The sequence below is a fragment of the Heliangelus exortis genome, chromosome 17 (assembly GCF_036169615.1).
Source record: "Heliangelus exortis chromosome 17, bHelExo1.hap1, whole genome shotgun sequence".
Lineage (NCBI taxonomy): Eukaryota > Metazoa > Chordata > Aves > Apodiformes > Trochilidae > Heliangelus > Heliangelus exortis.
This window is the reverse complement of record NC_092438.1, coordinates 2,833,944-2,850,946: the sequence shown is the minus strand read 5'-3', so window position 1 is coordinate 2,850,946 and position 17,003 is coordinate 2,833,944. Positions and strand designations below refer to the sequence as shown.

The 17,003-nt window shown below is 39.8% G+C and overlaps 3 protein-coding genes across 7 annotated transcripts in view; 2 read left to right on the top strand and 1 right to left on the bottom strand.

The window, feature by feature from the left end:
• VPS35L (VPS35 endosomal protein sorting factor like) overlaps positions 1 to 2,643 on the top strand; it is a 45,120-nt gene extending 42,477 nt beyond the window's left edge. Inside the window, exons 30-31 of the mRNA XM_071761535.1 lie at positions 1,193 to 1,339; positions 1,880 to 2,643. Of these exons, the coding sequence (XP_071617636.1) occupies positions 1,193 to 1,339; positions 1,880 to 1,978 (246 nt within the window). The 3' untranslated portion in view covers positions 1,979 to 2,643. The remainder of the gene's footprint in view (positions 1 to 1,192; positions 1,340 to 1,879) is intronic.
• KNOP1 (lysine rich nucleolar protein 1) lies at positions 470 to 13,996 on the bottom strand. Of its 5 annotated transcripts, none has more exons than XM_071761547.1 (5): positions 13,668 to 13,854; positions 11,416 to 12,799; positions 8,061 to 8,129; positions 7,532 to 7,609; positions 470 to 679 (listed from the first exon to the last, which is right to left on the bottom strand). In XM_071761547.1, the coding sequence occupies exons 1-5, from the start codon at positions 13,715 to 13,717 to the stop codon at positions 635 to 637; spliced, it is 1,626 nt and encodes a 541-aa protein (XP_071617648.1). In that variant the 5' UTR covers positions 13,718 to 13,854; the 3' UTR covers positions 470 to 634. The 5 variants fall into 5 exon arrangements, with proteins under 5 accessions (XP_071617648.1, XP_071617645.1, XP_071617644.1 ...); XM_071761544.1 differs by lacking the exons at positions 470 to 679; positions 13,668 to 13,854 and adding exons at positions 3,583 to 5,823; positions 13,868 to 13,996; XM_071761543.1 differs by lacking the exon at positions 470 to 679 and adding an exon at positions 3,583 to 5,823.
• The window catches only part of IQCK (IQ motif containing K), a 35,339-nt gene continuing 32,285 nt past the window's right edge, over positions 13,950 to 17,003 (top strand). Inside the window, exons 1-3 of the mRNA XM_071761556.1 lie at positions 13,950 to 14,032; positions 15,361 to 15,416; positions 16,769 to 16,907. Coding sequence (XP_071617657.1) covers positions 13,957 to 14,032; positions 15,361 to 15,416; positions 16,769 to 16,907 — 271 coding nt within the window. The 5' untranslated portion in view covers positions 13,950 to 13,956. The remainder of the gene's footprint in view (positions 14,033 to 15,360; positions 15,417 to 16,768; positions 16,908 to 17,003) is intronic.

The following is a 17,003-nucleotide window of genomic DNA, read 5'->3' as shown; positions in this document are numbered from 1 at the left end:
TGTGTTTATCTAGAGGACTGATGGCTCAGTGTGTGCCATTTCTTTGATTAATAGCCTCTGACCTCTCCTGCTGGCAGTGAGAAGGGAAATTAATTTACTTTTGGTCCCTTAGGGAAAGGGCAAAGGCTCCATGTCTGCACTGGTGTCATGTCAGGAGAACACAAGTCACAGAGTTTAGTTACTCCACTACTTACTGCACTCCTCTTACCCCAATCTCTACCTCATTCCTTTTGTATCTGCACACTGCATTATTAGGTATCCTAATGTGTATTGAACTGAGAGGGGCTGGAGTGAAGCATTAAGTTCATTAATGGAGGTGCTCAGCTGACAGTTTTATTTTAACTCCTGCTGCTGTGGTTTCTGTGTAAGATGCTTCTGTCTGTGGTCTTTGTTGAGCAGAAACCCAACAGCCGCATAAACAAATATATAAGTACTACATCTCAGATGCATCCAATAATAATTCATCTGTTTAGCCTTTAAAAACTCATTTTGTAGGAAGAGGCAGGATCTAAAATGGCATTTTAATTACTTCTGTTTTCCACTCCCCCCAAATCAGGGTGGTAGCACCTTGTAAGCTCACAACAGGATTGTCTGTGCCACAGAACAACTCCACAGAGGCTCCTCCATGGTAGTTTTACCATGAAGCAGGGTCCCTCCTCAGCAATTTTAGGGAAAGTAGCTGCAAATATGGAGCAACTATGTTGGTATCACAAAAGTTTCAGTGAAAGAATAGCAGGGAAAAAATGTCTTTGGTTAAATATATTAAAGTAGAACAGACTGCTGAAAAAGCCTGAAGTTGCACTCACCTAGATTGATAATCATGGTCTCTCTAAAAAATTACAGCCCTGGTGATATAAGTGCAAGGTTGGTTGGTGGGAGGGTGATTTCTATGCAATTGTAGGGAGTCTTTAGTTAAAAATGTGTCAGAGCTACATACTGTGCTGTACCAAAGTGGTATGAGATGTGGGAGTCTTGTGTAATTGCTTCATTTACAGCAGCTTAGGTTGATTCATGGTTATCATTACTTGTTGTGTTTTGAATGGAACATGGCAACTGTGCCCATATTCTTGTGTCTGTAATGATTGCTCTGTGTCACTGCCCTTGCACATCTGAGAGTCAGAGAACCCAGAGGGGTTATGCTGGATGTTTTGGAATGACTATATGGTAATATCAGAATTTTTTTCATTTATAGACTCTAAAACGACAGAGCCAGTTGGCACTCTATTTCTTTAACACTATTTTAGCTCATGGGGATCTACGAAACAACAAACTTAACCAGCTTTCAGTCAATCTCTGGAATCTTGCTCAGAAACATGGCTTTGCTGACACCAAGACTATGGTAAGGAAAACATGAATCCTAGCACAGATGAATCCTAGTTTTTAAGGTTTTTTTCAACTCATTTGGGAAGTGGTAGATTTTTCTTGATCTGAATAAGCCTAATCTCTTTACAAGTTGCTCTGGAAAAAAAATTACATTAGCTTAAAGAAAACCCAATTTTTTAAATGCTACTTTATGAATAAGCAGCTTCTCTTATTTCAAGTGGTCTCTGCCTTTCTAGCACTTTTAAAAATATTTCCCACATTAAAGAACCTGGAAATGTTGGGTGTTGTGATTTCTATTCAGTACAGAAAGCTATCTTTAAGAGAAACACAGCATTTTTATTTAGTGGAGGAATTGCATGGTGTATGGAAAACAGGCAGTCCAGAGCCTTTTAGAAAGATACACAAGATAGTGAGCTCTGGAGTAAGAGATGTTTGTGTAGTCTGTGAAAACCAAGGAAGAATCATGAGTGTCTTTTAAAACACCTTCACATACATGTAATGAAATTAGGACAGAGACACTTAAAAATTCTCAAAATCCCTTTCTTTTCATACCCAGGTGAAAATGCTAGAATACATCAAGAGGAGAAGCAACCAACCTGAAATGAGTCACTTCTCAGACCTGGCCCTGAGGCTTTCTTTGCAGTCCAGGACCTGATGAGTGCCTCTTTTCCAAAGAGCCTTCTGCACAAGAGAACATGGAGTGGAAGCCAAAAATCACCAATACAGATTTTGCCTGGAGGAGTGAGTTGTATTATTTACTTAGTGTGACAAATTTAGTTGGACACAAGTAAAACTCTTCTGTGCAGTAATTTAACCTGAATTTCTGTGTCTGGTTTTCCACTACCTTCTTATTTTAAGTGCTGATTTAGAGTCAGTAAGGGGTATTAAAGAACGTTTGTGCTTGCAAAAGCCCTTCCAAATCTAATCCATTGTCATTTTAGCAAGAAAGGAAGAAAATAATCTGCACAGATCAATTCACAGCCTCCAAACTTTATCCCACTTGCAGAACAGTCTTTCTCCTGTGTAGAAAGCAGCTTTTCTATATAATAACCCTACTGAGTCTTACTCTTTCTGCTTTGGGATGCAGCCAACATTTGATTGGTCAGTTACAGTAAGTGAGAAAAATGGCCAGGGTGTTACTGTTCTAATTTCTACAATACATTTTCACAGACATGTTTATGCTTTCATTTTAGCTCAATGGTGTTTTGTAAAACTGAAGGAATCTTTAAGTGCTATCTGCAAAGGAAAATGGAAATGTATGCAAAGGACTCTGTATTTGCCAAGTACATTGTATCACTGATTAAAACAATTTGCAGTTCATCAGTTCTGGGAAAGTTTCTTTGTGTATACAAGTTTTTTACCTCATCCTCATGGAATTTAGTTGCATGTACTGCTATTACACCTAATATTTTTCACCACTTCTGTACCATGGTAAGTAACTTTTGTTGGGACCTTGCATCTATTGTTGCTTCTGCTTAGTGGTAAGTATCTTAATGTGCTAAGCCCTTGTATGGATAGTAAGATACACAAAAATACTTTTCTAATTACTTACAAGTAATCAGTTTTTGCCAGAACCATATACTTAAGGAGTTAGCATATTGTTATTAAATACCACCTAAATTATTAAATCATTCTGGTTGCATGTTTTTTATCTCCTCAGTGGTTATTGAAGGAGGGTACATCTAAAATACGTATTTTGTGTTAAGGTTGTAAAGAACTGAACTAGGACCCTGGTACAGACATTATATGTAAGTAAAGTTGCAGGAATGTCAGATAATTATGAAATGGTATCAGCTTGGTACAGAACCTTTCCAACCTTTAGTACGCAGCTATTTTAGTTACACTGAGTTTCCTTAAATAATTCTGTATAAAGCACAGGCAGCTAATGCAATGATAGTAAAGGCATGTTATTGTGTCCCACTTTAAGTTTCCTTCTTGCTGCAACTGCACAAAACAACTCTCAACAGCATGTAGAGGATTCTTCTTGTTGGGTTTGGAAACGTAAACCACAAACTGGGCAAGTGGGATTAAAACCTGAGCTCCCTAAACCACCAAGTGTGTCACACGAAGCAGCTGTGGTATGGCAGGAATTGCCCTCTGGGGGCAAATGTTCTGCTCTAAGACCCCTGTGGAGTTGTTGCAGATTTTGCAAAATGGAAGCTCTTATGCCCCAGCCCTTCCTCTGCCCCATGTGGCCACCAATTTGCCTGTTAAGCACAGCATTAACATCAGTTTATTGAAGACTGCCATGAGAAATACTTTTAAATGTTTTATTACTGTTACTATTAGTGCAAAAATAGCTCAACAACAGGCAGAAAGCTCTGGTTAGTTATTGGGAGCAAAATCTAAACATCTATATTAGAAGCTAACAGCCATTCTAATAAAATTCTTTTGACTTACTTCTGTGTTAGAGCAGAATTAAGTTCAGTTAAAGCACTCTACTTATTACAGACCTCCTCTTTCTCTGTATATAGCAAATAGATACACCAGACCAAGTCTGACTGCTTGAAAAGAGCAGTCAGTTTTTTCCCCAGGCAGGTGTCTTGTTTTTCAAACTTGACATTTTCTCATGCACAGTGCTAGCAAGAGCAAGGTGCCAGGCCATCCACAAAGCTATAGTCAAGCAACACACTGGTATACATTATGGAATTTGAGGTGTGAAAGTCCTTCTACAAAGGGGAAGCCAGGACTAATACCACCTTCAGCATCCTTGTCAGTGCAAGATCTGTCACTACCCATCCAAGACTGCAGGAGAAAGCAAGTACATGCTGTCCCTCTCCTCCTAAATTAAGTCCCTAGTTGATATTTTCCTACCTGTTCCTTTATTTAACTTTTTTTTTTCAGGACACTAGTGAGGGCCTGAATTCAGCATTTGTCTTCAATCAGAAGAGTAAACAGAACCTCCACTACCTGAATTTAAATAAAGCAACAGCTGAAGCTGAGAAGAGCTGGCTGAAGCCAGTTGCTGAGCTTTGAGAGCCCTGGTAGAAATGTGACTCACCCTGAGGTAGTTTTAAATAACACTTTAAAGGAGATGGTTTCTTCAAAGAAAAGTTCAGACCCTGCAGGAAAAGGTTAAGTATCTCCCTTTTCCCAGGTAGGGAACAGATTCATGGCAACCCCTTAAGCTGGAGCCTCTGCATAATTTTCACTTTCATTCAGGAGTTGCCCAAAATGCACTGGAATCAACTTAAGTCTATTTTCTGCTGAAGGCAACTGCTTTCAGGTGGAGTGGTCCACTGGAAAAGACTAGGAAAGTGAGATTGCCTTAGAAAAGCAATAAATTTAGTATATCATTTGGTATGATCTTATAAAAAAGGACAGGCAGATTGGCAGTAAAACAATGAGCTGGCTAAGCAGAAATAATAACCTCATTCTGGGGATCTGGGGTCCCCCTGCAAGTTGACCATTATTACACTACAGCAGACATGGACATATGAGATGGTCACACTGCTCTGCTAAAGAACCAGAGCTATGGTGAAACTTAACACTGACAATTTAACAAATGGCACAGCCAATAATAAAATACATGACAGTTTTTCACTGTATTTTTGAAGCTTCAAACAAGACTGCTTTGGACCATTGAATTCTGAACACAACTTGTGTAGTCTCATTTTTTTTACTAGAAAGCTGGTGAAAGTGCAGGTTGTCTGAAGATCCAAAGATTGGAAATTTCATTCAGACTAATGTACAATGAACCAAATAAGCACATTATTAAATTACCTTGCTTTCTATAATTTAGGAAGTCTTGATCCATATATTTGGTGCTGCTATCCAGCAAGTACTTCATTTATAGGGAACAGCTGCTGCTTGAAATCCAACTGCCAGAGCATAGTTAAAATACAGAGGATGTTCAACACCATTATTGTAATGAAGATGCTAATATTTAAGAAATTTCTGAGTTGTCATCTCATCAAATTTGTGAGTATATTAGTAGTGTTTCTTCAAAGTTAAATACCAAGGCTTTCTCTTTGTCTTGCAGAGAACACTGTTTAGGTTTCAAAAACATACAGTTCAGATGAAATAAGTACCCAGCTCCACATAATCTGGTGTATGCATTTGAAAACTTGTACTAGAAGTGCCTCATAACTGAAATTTCTTAAACATTTTGCATTTCAAGTTAAAAGATGTGGAAAGTGAAAAGAAATTTGCCTGTTGAATTTTCATTCCTTTTATTACCTCAGCGTTTTAATCCTCAAATTTTATAGATCTAGATGTATATTTGTCTATGTATACTTTTTTGTTGGCAGCAGGCTGAAATCCAAGACCAATCCCTCTGTGTTGCTTCAAGTCCAGTGCTTTATCAAATTCCATCTTCAGAGCCTGCTGTAACTTCTCCTCCCCTTCCCTGTTCAGAGCCATGTTTGGTTTGTTCGTAGTTGCTGCGAGATTTTCCATAGGCACAGATCCCTTTCTAAAGCCACCCATCAGTCTCAAAAACTTCATTTTTTCCTCAGAACTTTGAAAAGCAGCTGTGCTCCACTGGCCAAAATTTGTATCCTGTGAAACAAAACACTGAGATTAAACACCAAGACCAAGGAAGCCAATTTCTGGCTGTGTACCATGAGAACAGAACCAGCTACAAAAGCCCCAACCAGGGTTGGCCAAGGTGAGAAGCAGTCATTCCATGGGTAGCACCTTTTGAAGGATGTGATAAAGAATGACAGAATGATTTACAGAGTTGACGAACTTTTAGCTTACCTAAGAACAAGCTTCATTATCTAAGGATCTTATTTATCTCCTGAGCTATAGCTAGGAGCTATGCAGTAATTTTTAACTATTTTGGGCAGGACTGTTACTCCAAATTTTTTCTTCAAAATTAGGGGTGATACTAAATGGAAGAATGTTTGGTCTTTAATTAAATAGACTGAGCTGGATGCACCAAAGGAAAAAATGTGAATTTTGTGGGTGTTTATATAAGCCCCAACTGAACAGCTGTAACTTCCATGAAATAGCCATTGTCTGCTAGACAGGCAACGTGACACACAGCATGCTACACGGCATTGCAGGCAAGCTGCAGTAGGTTTTTAAGTTAAAAAAAGCCACAAGGCTGGAGTATCATTCACTATCACAGCCCAGAATACCTGCTATTAAAAGAAATCTATCCAGGATACTTCAGTATTTTTCCCTCATTAAATACAAGTTCTGTGTCAGCCCAGGTGTGTGACACAGACACAGATACGTGTTCTTCCTTTGGAATGGGAGACGTCTGCACGGATGCAAAAATAATTATGGTTTGTCAAACCCTATAATTTTTTTTAAGTGCACTGTTGGCAGGCACTACCCATAGCTTTTGTTACAGCAGTTCCAGCTCACTCTTTTGTGAAGCTGATGAGTTAGTTTTCATAGCTTCTGTTCTTCTGTATACTACTAAATAGATCAGCACCAAAGAGCTAAGATTCCCTGCCAAACATGTCATTTTCCTCAGTGCTTTCAGAGTCTATTAGTTGCAGTTCCAGAGCTATTGTAGTCTGCCTCCCACTATGTAAAAACCTGAAAGAGTTGTTTCTGGCAGTTGTTTGAGCTATATTCCAACTTCCCAGGCAGACTGGCAGTCTTGAAAAACAACCAAGAATCCTGAATTACTCGCACAGCTTTCTCTCCTCCTGAATCTCATTACCACTGCTGAACAGGGGAGTGCTGTAACCATCTCCTCTAGCTTACTGTAAACCTGTCAGGATGCAAAAGCAAAGAATAAAGGCTGATCTTTCAAAGAGGTGGAGGAAAGATGTAGCAGTCAGGAGAGGGCTGACTGTATGTACACACATGCCTTATCAATTGTCATCCCCTTTACTTGTGCACCCTTCTTTCTGAATGTCTGCAAAGTCTTCCAGATAACAATTGAGTGACATTCATAGACTAGAATTATTTATATATCAGAGTAAGCAGAAAATGCTTCTGTAGCAATTTGTCGTGGCTAATTCTCCAGAGGAACCAGAGAAAATGTTGCTTTTGAGGCCTGATGATGGGGAATTAGAGCTGTGTACAATGCCAGCTGCTTGTTAGAGTTCACTGGTCAGCTCCCAGACTCTCTTGGGATTGTACTACCATGTTCTATAGCATGACCTTAAATTTACAGCCTCAAGGAAGACGGTTGTGCCAAGCCATGCACCTCAGCCAAATACAAAAAAGAATGCAGTGCTTTTTTTCAGAATCTTGCACTGAGACACAGTGTTTCCATCAGATCAAGCTCTAAATTCATACATACCTGTTCCACTTTGGGACTGAAAACCTTAGTTTTGCCAGATTCTCTATCAATTTCTTCTTGCAGAGCCTGTCGCCTCACCTAGCATGCAGAAAAAACCAGCAGAAAATATTATCTTCTCTGTGTTAAATCACAGCTCATTTGATTCATAGTGAAAAGGGAAAAGTAAAATAATTAGTTATATTCAGAATTTTACAACCTGAGAACTATGATTTTCCAGAAATATTTGAAATGAAATCCTGCTGTATCAGATGTGTGTAATCTCTTAACTGCAAGTAACAGCTACACTTAAACTGCCAACATTGACAAGAGACAAAAAAAATCTGTATTTAAACTAGTGAGCTACTTAGAAGCTTCTGACATTGACCAGAGATGGACATTTTTGGACTTAACACATGGAACATAAAGCACATTTTAAGCAGGGCTCTATGTGGAGAAATCTTGGCACAGATAGGCAGTCAAGCAGGTTTTTTCTGTGCTTATGTTCAATGGTGACTTGCTTTAAGTCTTACATGGTTAAAACAAAGCATACCTTGTCTATGCTAATTTCATCACAGTTTCCTTTCTTTTCCTGCACAATAGTTATATCATCCCCATGTTCCTGTAAAACAGGAAAAAGCTTGCATTAATATCTTCATCCATTCTGGTGAATTAGAACATACACAGCTCTAACCACAAAAAGAGTACAAATACTGAGCAATACAGTAATAGTATTTTAGGGAAAGAAGAAACAGGGAAAGACCTAAGCTGGAAATGCCAATTAAACTTAGGCATTTCTTTGCAAAGACCTTCTCCCCAAGGCTTGCATAAAAGAAACTTCAGGAGTTATTTTTTTTTAGCAAAGAGGATAAGAGATTTTTTTTTTTTAATTCACACATTAAACTGGGCCTGCCAACATCACTGGTACATACAGTAATGTTGACAGTGTCATTTCCAATAAAACAGTTTCATAAAAGTTTAAATTCATACTTGAAATGAGGGACAGAAAGAATGCAATAAGAAAATAAAATTTTAAAATGGTGTTATGATGATGGCCCCTCTGAAGGCACAAAAGCTTGAGGAATGTTTATCACAACAGCCACTTAAAAACAAATAAAATCAAGAAGCAGCTGCATTGTCTTCTGTCTTGTCCAAATGCAGGATTGATGATAGTCTCCATGGAACTTTGAGGTCTGGAAGGAGCAGGAGAAGGTGTGACACATACATTAAGTGTCTCCTACAATGGCAGCAAACAGCACATTAATTCCACATTTGAAAGCAAGGAAGAGGGAGCTGATGTGAAGAGACAGAGCAGCTATGGCTGGAATGGATGGGCAGGAGGTAAATCAGTGGCAGAGGCCACAAGCACTCTCTCTGCCATCAAGTGCAGCCCTTCAGCAGCTTTTGCTCCCATTGACTGAGGTCTCTAGATCACTGCTCTCAGACTTTCTTTTCCAAATTTGTAATAAAGACTTCGGGGCATCCGGTGGAACAGGATAAGTAATAAGTCCAGGACACTGGTAAATTAGAGCCATAAGCTTTAGACCAGCCTGGAAATGTGGCCAAAGGGAAGATCTATTGATACAGCTAATGTAACAATCCAAGCATGAAATAGCCAGGGAACACTAAGACAAGGGAAAGATTTGTAAGGTACTTCTGTCAGCAGAAGCTGCTGTTACTTTTTTTAGGGTTTATAGTTTTATTTAAAGCCTTGAATGATTTACCTCATTTTCCAAAACTACTTTTTGTACATTGATTTCACACACACACACACACACACACACACACACAAGTACATGCACCATTACAAATGTGAAAATACTGCAGTAAGGGCAGCTCATTCTCTTGGCTAAAAAGAAAAAAACAAACCAACAAAACCCAAACTCAAGTTTACTTCTACATGGCCTGGTCCTGTCTTTTCAGATCTATTAAAACAAGTAGGAAAGCTGTTATGACAGGATTCTGCAAACAGCTGCAACATTTTTTTTTTTTTTTTTTTTTTTTAGCTGTAAGGTGAAGAGGCAGATGGAGAAGGAAGGAGGAATCACCCATGCTGATTCACAGCATGCCACTGACCTGCTGAGGGATACTGCAGAGCAAACACTACAAGCTCTGGAGGTGTGACACTCTTCCCCCAGCTTCAAGGAAGGGGAGCACATTCACACATGGTAGGATTATGCTATCTGCAGGCAAATTATTGCAAAAAAGTAAACCAAGGCCTTGCTCCTCCTCACTCTGCCCACATTGACTGTAATGGCATCTAATGGGAAACATATCAATTAGTATCACTGATATTAATATCACTCCACATTTTGTTTATAACCTTACTCCTTTGCATGCTGCTCAAGCCCAACAGGGGTTTTTCAAGGCATGCAGCAGTGTGTGTGACACACTGCAGACTATAAATGGTTTGGGATTATGGCACAGTAAAATGCCAGATTGACTTTATCAGCCATTTATTTCAGCAGTGCCTTTTGGCCTAGCAGGAACTCCAGTTTCTCTAGAACTGATTTACCCAGACTTCTCAATCTTCAGGAGAATTCACCCAAACTACTTTTTATTATTTAAGGACAGAGCTGAATATGGCAGAGGAACAAAAGATGCATCACCCTACAACCTTCTCCTGAACACTTTGCAAGGTATTTGCTGTTTGCCATTGTAATTGGTCATGCAAGTTTACCTGTCATTGTCAGGCTTATCTTGCCTCCACAGAATGTGAGCAGCTACCAGAACCCAAATAATGTCTAACAGTCTCAAAAAGGGAATGTCAATTTAATTAGAAAATATATCCCAGCAATAAAACCACCTTGTCCTTTGACAGGTGAAAAGGAGAAACCTAAGCAAAAAGCCCTAAACATCTGCTCACCCAAAGACTGATAAGACTTTTAAACAAGCCACGCATTCACAAGAACCAACAGGAGTGCAGTTTTCCATCACCTATGAAAAATTTTAAAAAAAGCTCCTAATGACTTGCCATGAGCTGTTTTTAAAGTTGTTTAAGCAGCTAAAAATACAGATACTGGATTTCTTAGCACCTCACAGCTTAATTCCCAGTGATAATAACAGAGGTTATGCATGTAGCTACTAACTTTAGGAAATTACATAGCTTTAAAATCAGAGGAAAAAAGAAGAGAGGTTAAAGCAATAAACTCAGATCTTAATAGTCTATTTTGGAAAGAAAATCAAAGAACAAACCTCTGAATTTCAAATCTTTCATCAGTTCCTCTTCATGTTTGTTTCATCTCAGAAATGTCAGTATTGCAAGAGTCTGAGATGGAATTTCCTCTGCCAGTCAATCTGGCTACAACTTCAGTTACCTTCAGTTATAATTAACACAGCTCTTACATGTATTTATTTTCTTGCATTGATTTATTTTTTAATGAAGAATTTGTGTTTAGGTTGCTCACTAGTATATTTCAAGCTGAATTTATAGTTCCATACTCTAGGCCTAGTCTTAACTTCGGGTTCTTAGGATTTTCTCTGAAGTTTTGTCCAAAATAGAGAGGAAGTTTTGGCTAAATTTCCCCCTTGTTTCTAATGCTACACAGTTAGCTGCACTCATGCTGCCAGTGTTACCAACAAATGACATGGTATTTAAATCCTGTTCTGTAAAAGTGTTGCCACTTTGTTACAAGCAACTGAAGGATGGACAGAAAAACATTTAGGTCTGTTCATACTAACTTTTCTTTTTGTGCCAATACTTATTGCTCGTCCTAAAATTTGTATTTTCACACTCAAAGACTAGATTAGTAGACATTAAAAATTACACTATCCTGTGTTTCACAACTATTACCTGCTGAAATCAATAGATCCTGCTCCTCAAAACCCAGAGGAGGCCTCTGTCTACCTAAGAAGCTTCCAGTGGGTTTGCAGGAGGGTACACAGGTACCATTTTCTTTACAACTTACCTCACTGCCCAGCTCTTCTCTTTTTATCTCTTTCTTGTTTCCTTTTGAACCTGGTTCTTCAGCAAACTCCTGGGGTACTTCTTTTTTCCTTCTTCTCTGTTTTCTGTCACAGAGCATATGATTACTATTACATAATACCCTATCTACAATGTCCCCTCTGTCACATTCAGCTCGCTTCATTTCACTCTCTTTGTTCTTTTTATTGCTTTCTAGTAGTGTTATTTTTTCACTTTTAGATGCACTGTCAATGTATACAGAAACTTTTGAATATCTTATTTCCTCCTTGTTTTTCTGTATCTTCTTTTTCTTTTTCTTCTTGATGACTTCATTATTATCCTTTATATTCTTCTTGCCTTTTTTTCCAGAAAGCTCTTCTACCTCAGGCTCAACTTCTTGCTGTGCTGGGAAATCCTTATCAGGACCTCTGTGACTGTAGTCTGTATTATCTTCACATGTTAAGAAAGAAATATTTTTTTTTCTCTTCTTCCTCTTGGTCTCTCTGATCTTTCCAGAGTCTGCAGTAGTGTCCTCATCCTCTCTATATGACAATGGAAATTCCTGGGAACTCGTTCTTTGCGTTTTTCTGAAGTCACTTAATGCAGTGGGGCTACCAGGAATTCCATACATGTTGTGCTTATTATCTAACAGTGGTAAAAAGGAGTCAGACTTCTCTTTATTCTTCTTCCTCTTCTTTCTTCTCACATTACTCTCTCCATCATTCTGGATACTTTCTGTTTCCTGGTTTTCACTCATAAAAGCTTTTTCTTGTGAAATACATTTGTGGTGTTTTTTACAAACTTGTTCAGACTGTTTATGTTCACCATCCTGCATGTCCTCTTTCTTCTTTTTTTTCTTAATTACTTCACCATCCAACTCCAAATTCAAAGCAGTATTCTTTCTGCTTTTTTTAAAAGCAAATTCATTTTCCTTAGTACCATCTGTATGATGATTTGAAAGGTCCACATCACTTCTCTGATTGTTCTCCAATGGTAAGGAAGAATGACACTGGAGTTTTCTTTTCTTCTTTTTGAGAATTTTTATTTGTTTCTCTAATTCTTCTTCAGGTTCTGCATCCAGATGGTGTTTTACATTCACATAGCTGTCTGAATGTTCTACTTCCCATAATTCAGAGACAACTTTCTTTTTCTTATTTTTCTTCTTCTTCTTCTTTTTCAGTTTGAATTTGTCTAAATGTTCATCACCTTCTAAATCTTCCTTTTTCCTTACCTTTGTTTGTGATTCAAGCTGGCCATCAACTTCAGTTTTAATGACAGTTTGAACATCTTCCTCAATTTTAATGATAGTCTGGCTCCAACTACTTTTCACCTTTTTCTTTTTCTGTACAGGTTCCTCATGAGCTTTTCTCTTTTTCTTTATTATCATTCTAAAAAACAAAATGAAGATGTTAGTGCACTGCTTCAGTAAGATGATGCAAGTCCTGGTCTATTTGGTCTTCCTTTAGTAAGTATATGCCTCATTGTCCCTGGCACTCTTTTTTAAATTTCACAACCTGGTTTCTGTGATGCAGGGAACCAGAATTGCATGCAGCACTGAAAATATGGTCTGATGGAATGGTCACAGGGTGATTTTTTTGTCTTGTTCTTTAGCTCTGTCCTAGTTAGTTTGTAACCTTCTGTTGGTCTTTTTGACAGCTGCCAAGCATGACATTTTCACAGAAATATCTACTCTCTAATAATCTCTCCTAAATGACAGAACATCTGTATAAATCAATACGTATGGATAAGGCAGTATTCCACATATGTACGATTTTTCACTTATTGAACACTGATTTTCACATCACTTTACTGCCCACTTAGCATTCCAAGATCCTCTTGAGGCACCTTAGTTACTACCTGGAATTTGCTCGTTGTGACTTCTCGTCCCCACTCTCCCTTTCCTTTCCCGGGACACTGATGCCACTGAGCAGGTGACAGCACTGAGTCCTTCGGTGCCCACCCGGGGACACTCAGGGCCTTGGCTGAAAAAACCCTTTCTATTCCTACTTGTTTTCCGGTCTTATAATCAATAACTAATCCACATTTCTTTCATTGCCTCTTGTCAAGCACCTCCCAAAGGCCCTTAACGTGTCCCCCCCCCCCAGTCCCCACACCCCTTGCCCACCCCTCCGGGGCTCTCAGGGAGCGGTGAGACCACCCCTGCCCCTCGCTGCGGCCGCTGCCAGACCCTGCTCCCCGGGGGCAGGGATGACGGGCCCAGGGCCGCCCTGGGAAGGAACCGAACCCCCGACTGACCCCAGCCCGACCTCAGGCGAGGTGTGAGTGTGGGGGGGGTAACCCCACATCCCGCTCCGCTTCTGCCACCCTGAGATGGACGGAGCGGAGCGCGGGGGCAACACCGGGTTCCGGGCCGCCCGGACACCTCCTCGAGAGGAGCCCCAAGAGTGGCTCGGCGGGAAAGGCCCCACTCAGCCCGGGCCCCGCCACCCCCTTACCTGCCACGGCCACGTGCAGCGGGCCGCCCCGCCGACCCGGAAGGGGAACGGGAACGCTCGGTGCCCGCCCCGCAGTGGGGTCCGGCCGGATGGTTGCCGTGACAACGCGGTGCGAAATGGCGGAGGGCGGGAGGGCCCCGAGCCTCTGGGAGAGGGTGTGCGCAGGTGGGAGAGCCTGCCCGCCGCTGCCGGGCCTCCGGGAGAACCCCTCCTGAGGGGGCTGCGGGCACCGTGAGGGTGGCCCTGGCCCCGCTCCGAACCCTTGTGAGGAGGGACCCCCCCTCCCCTTGGCCTTCTCGCTGCTGCCCGGGTCGCTTCCCAGGCTGTGGAGCCGGTCCTGAGGAGGGGTTGGGTGCACCCGCCTCAATAAGGGTGCTAAAAACCACCCCTCAGAGCAAGGCCACAAGCGTTTGTGTTCCTGAGCGCTGTGTTGTGTTATATTTTATTTTATTGTTGTCATCTTCTGACAGAAACAGAGCGGTGTTTCTGTAGCGTAATCAGAGCAGGCCCGGGAGGATCCCGGTGATTGCCCTGAGGTAACCTGCGCCCTGCAGGAGTGCAGCCTGGAGCCGGGTCCTGGTCCTCCTCAGGGATTTCGGCTGTGTCCTTGGGATAATTGAAGGGTGACAATGTTGTTGCTATTACACACGTTCGTTTAATATAGAACTTGTGTTATCAGTCAGGTTCTAACAGCAGAAATCTTGGACTTTGTTACCAAAAGTCCAAGAGCCCTGAGGGAAGCCGAAACCAGCGTGATAGTTCTGTGCTGCTCAAATGGGGTGCTCCTTTCTTAGTCTTTTATAAGGCCTTAAAGTAGGAATTTTGTGTTAAAATGGGAGTTTTAAATTTACGAATAAAGTTGCATATTCTAATGAGCTGAGGCATCTGTACTCTAGAAGAAATGGTGATACCAGTAAATGTAACTCATGGCAGGATGGGGAAGCTGCAGGGCTTGGCTGTAAGTGTTCTGTACTTTGTAGCTTGGAAGGGTTTTTTCCATATCAGGTCTATTGTCCTCTTCCTCTTTATATGTATTTATTTTTCTTAACCTGATTCACTACTGCTTTTTATTTAAATTTTTTTTTCATTATTTTTCTGAAGTCAAGACAGCTATACTTCAGCAGTGTCCTGGGATTTAGTGGTTTGTATGGGAATTCAAGCTGAAAAGCACTACTATATAGTAAAAGCAATGGTTAATTCTGTGCAAGCATTTGTATTTTACTTGAAGTATTTAAAATCATTATTTTGGTTAAAAGTCTTTTCCTCAGTTCTTTTCTCACTGGGAACCTTGGGCTTGACTTAAAGCCAAGACAGGAGGCTCTGAAATTCTCACTTGTTTAAAAACATTAGATTTCACATGGAACACTTTCGTTGTATAGTAATTTTTATTATTTCAAACCAGAATAAGTGTCTTTAGAAAGTAATGTTTAAGAGAAAAATAAGTATGTTTTTAAAGGCTTATGCACAAATGCTATACTTCTTTTTACTTCTAGAGTATGAAGCAGAGCAGCCTAAATTTCCTGGTGTTCCTAAACCAAAACACAGATCTGTGAGTACAGTTCAAGTAAAAACTCTGCATAGGCCTAGTTTTAAAAGAATTTAAATAACTAAATGGGAAAATTAGCTACCCAGAGAGCAGCCTCATGCATGAAATGAAAACAAAACTACATCTTGCAAAAAAAATTTTTGTGAATCAACAAATGTAATAATCCAAATCATCACTTCTATTTAAAGCAGCTCAGTTTGTGCTCTCCTAAAATTAGCGTGGCAGCTGTGTTTGGTTTGCACATCTCGCTGCCTTTCCTCGGTGGCTGTGGGCTGGGTTGGGAGCACTCCCGAGGGTTCCTCTGGGGGTGGTGCGAGCAGAGTGAGTGCAGTGAGGGAGTTACACATAAATAAACGGTCCTTTAGATGTGGCCTTTGAAATTAGTGACATTAAACACGATCAAAATTGCTTGAAGTCTAATTTGGTCTTTAGAAATTCAGTCTAGGAAAAATTTTTTTTCTTTTTTTGGCAAACATAAGAACTGAAGAAGGACAGACCTAGGAGCAAAAAAATTTATTGTCTTGGGCACCACATGCAGCATTAGCTTTCATATAAATTGGGCGTTTTTGTAGACATCTTAATATTCTGTGTTTGGGTTACTTGGTTATTTTAAAACTATTTTGAGATATAGTTACATTGTCTGGCAGTTGGTCTCTTTGCACATATCCTGTTTCCCAAAATTAATCTGGATTCGTATGCGTTACTGAATTGGAACAGTGAACTCTGCTTGGGGCATTAGGCTGGGCATAATATATTGATGTATTTGAGCATCAAAATAAAATAATTTACCTTTTTATGTTGATGCACTTTTTATTTTCAAATGGATAGAATCTTGCTAATAGGTTAATACAGGGTTTCTTTGCACTCATTGGCATATTACAAGGGAAGTGGTCAGATCCTACCTCATGTTTTTCAGTAGCTCATAAATCTGACTGAATTTTGAAGTGAAACTTTTCAGATTATATTGTTTTCATAGCAAACTGTCATGTGGAGTTAAAAGATGTATCTGACTTTCTTTGACAATATTTAGAAAATGTTGCCAATTTTAATTTTCAAATAATTATTTCTTACATGGCTAAAATATTTCTTAAATTGTGATATCTCACCATATTCTCTTAAAAGCAGTCATATACCTTCTGTAAGGCTTGGATGTTTTCATTCTGCTGAAAACTGTGGAACTTTTAAAAGTAATTATTTTAAAGTTCTCAGACAATACTGTAATAAATTAATATTAGAATTAGAAATTATAATTCTGTATTTTTAAACTTAAAATTTTTCCGATTGAATTGGCTTCTGAATTATTTTTTTTCAAGTGTGATTGGGGTATTTCTATAGGTTACATTTATCTTGAACAGGTGTCTCTGGAAGCAGGACTATTGCACCCATCACATATTGAACAATTTGGTTCAGCTTCTGCAGCTGACAGTGTCATCAAAGAGTTGTTCCCCACACCTGAGGCAGCCCCTGTTACAGAACCACCCGATCCAAAAACATGTGAGTAGGACTGTATTATCTTGAATCTTACTGTGATTGGTTTTTTTGCAGTCGCCAAGGGTTTGTCATTTGTTGAATTCAAAGTGTTAACAGCTG

What these genes read in the sequence shown, in the direction of transcription:
- KNOP1 (XM_071761543.1), bottom strand. Translation starts at nt 13,717, where the DNA reads ATGTGGGGTTACCCCCCCCACACTCACACCTCGCCTGAGGTCGGGCTG. An exon ending in ATGAAATTAGCATAGACAAG is followed by an intron (nt 7,610 to 8,060) that starts GTATGCTTTGTT and finishes TCTGCATGCTAG; the next exon opens with GTGAGGCGACAGGCTCTGCA. An exon ending in TCAGTCCCAAAGTGGAACAG is followed by an intron (nt 5,824 to 7,531) that starts GTATGTATGAAT and finishes TTTGTTTCACAG; the next exon opens with GATACAAATTTTGGCCAGTG.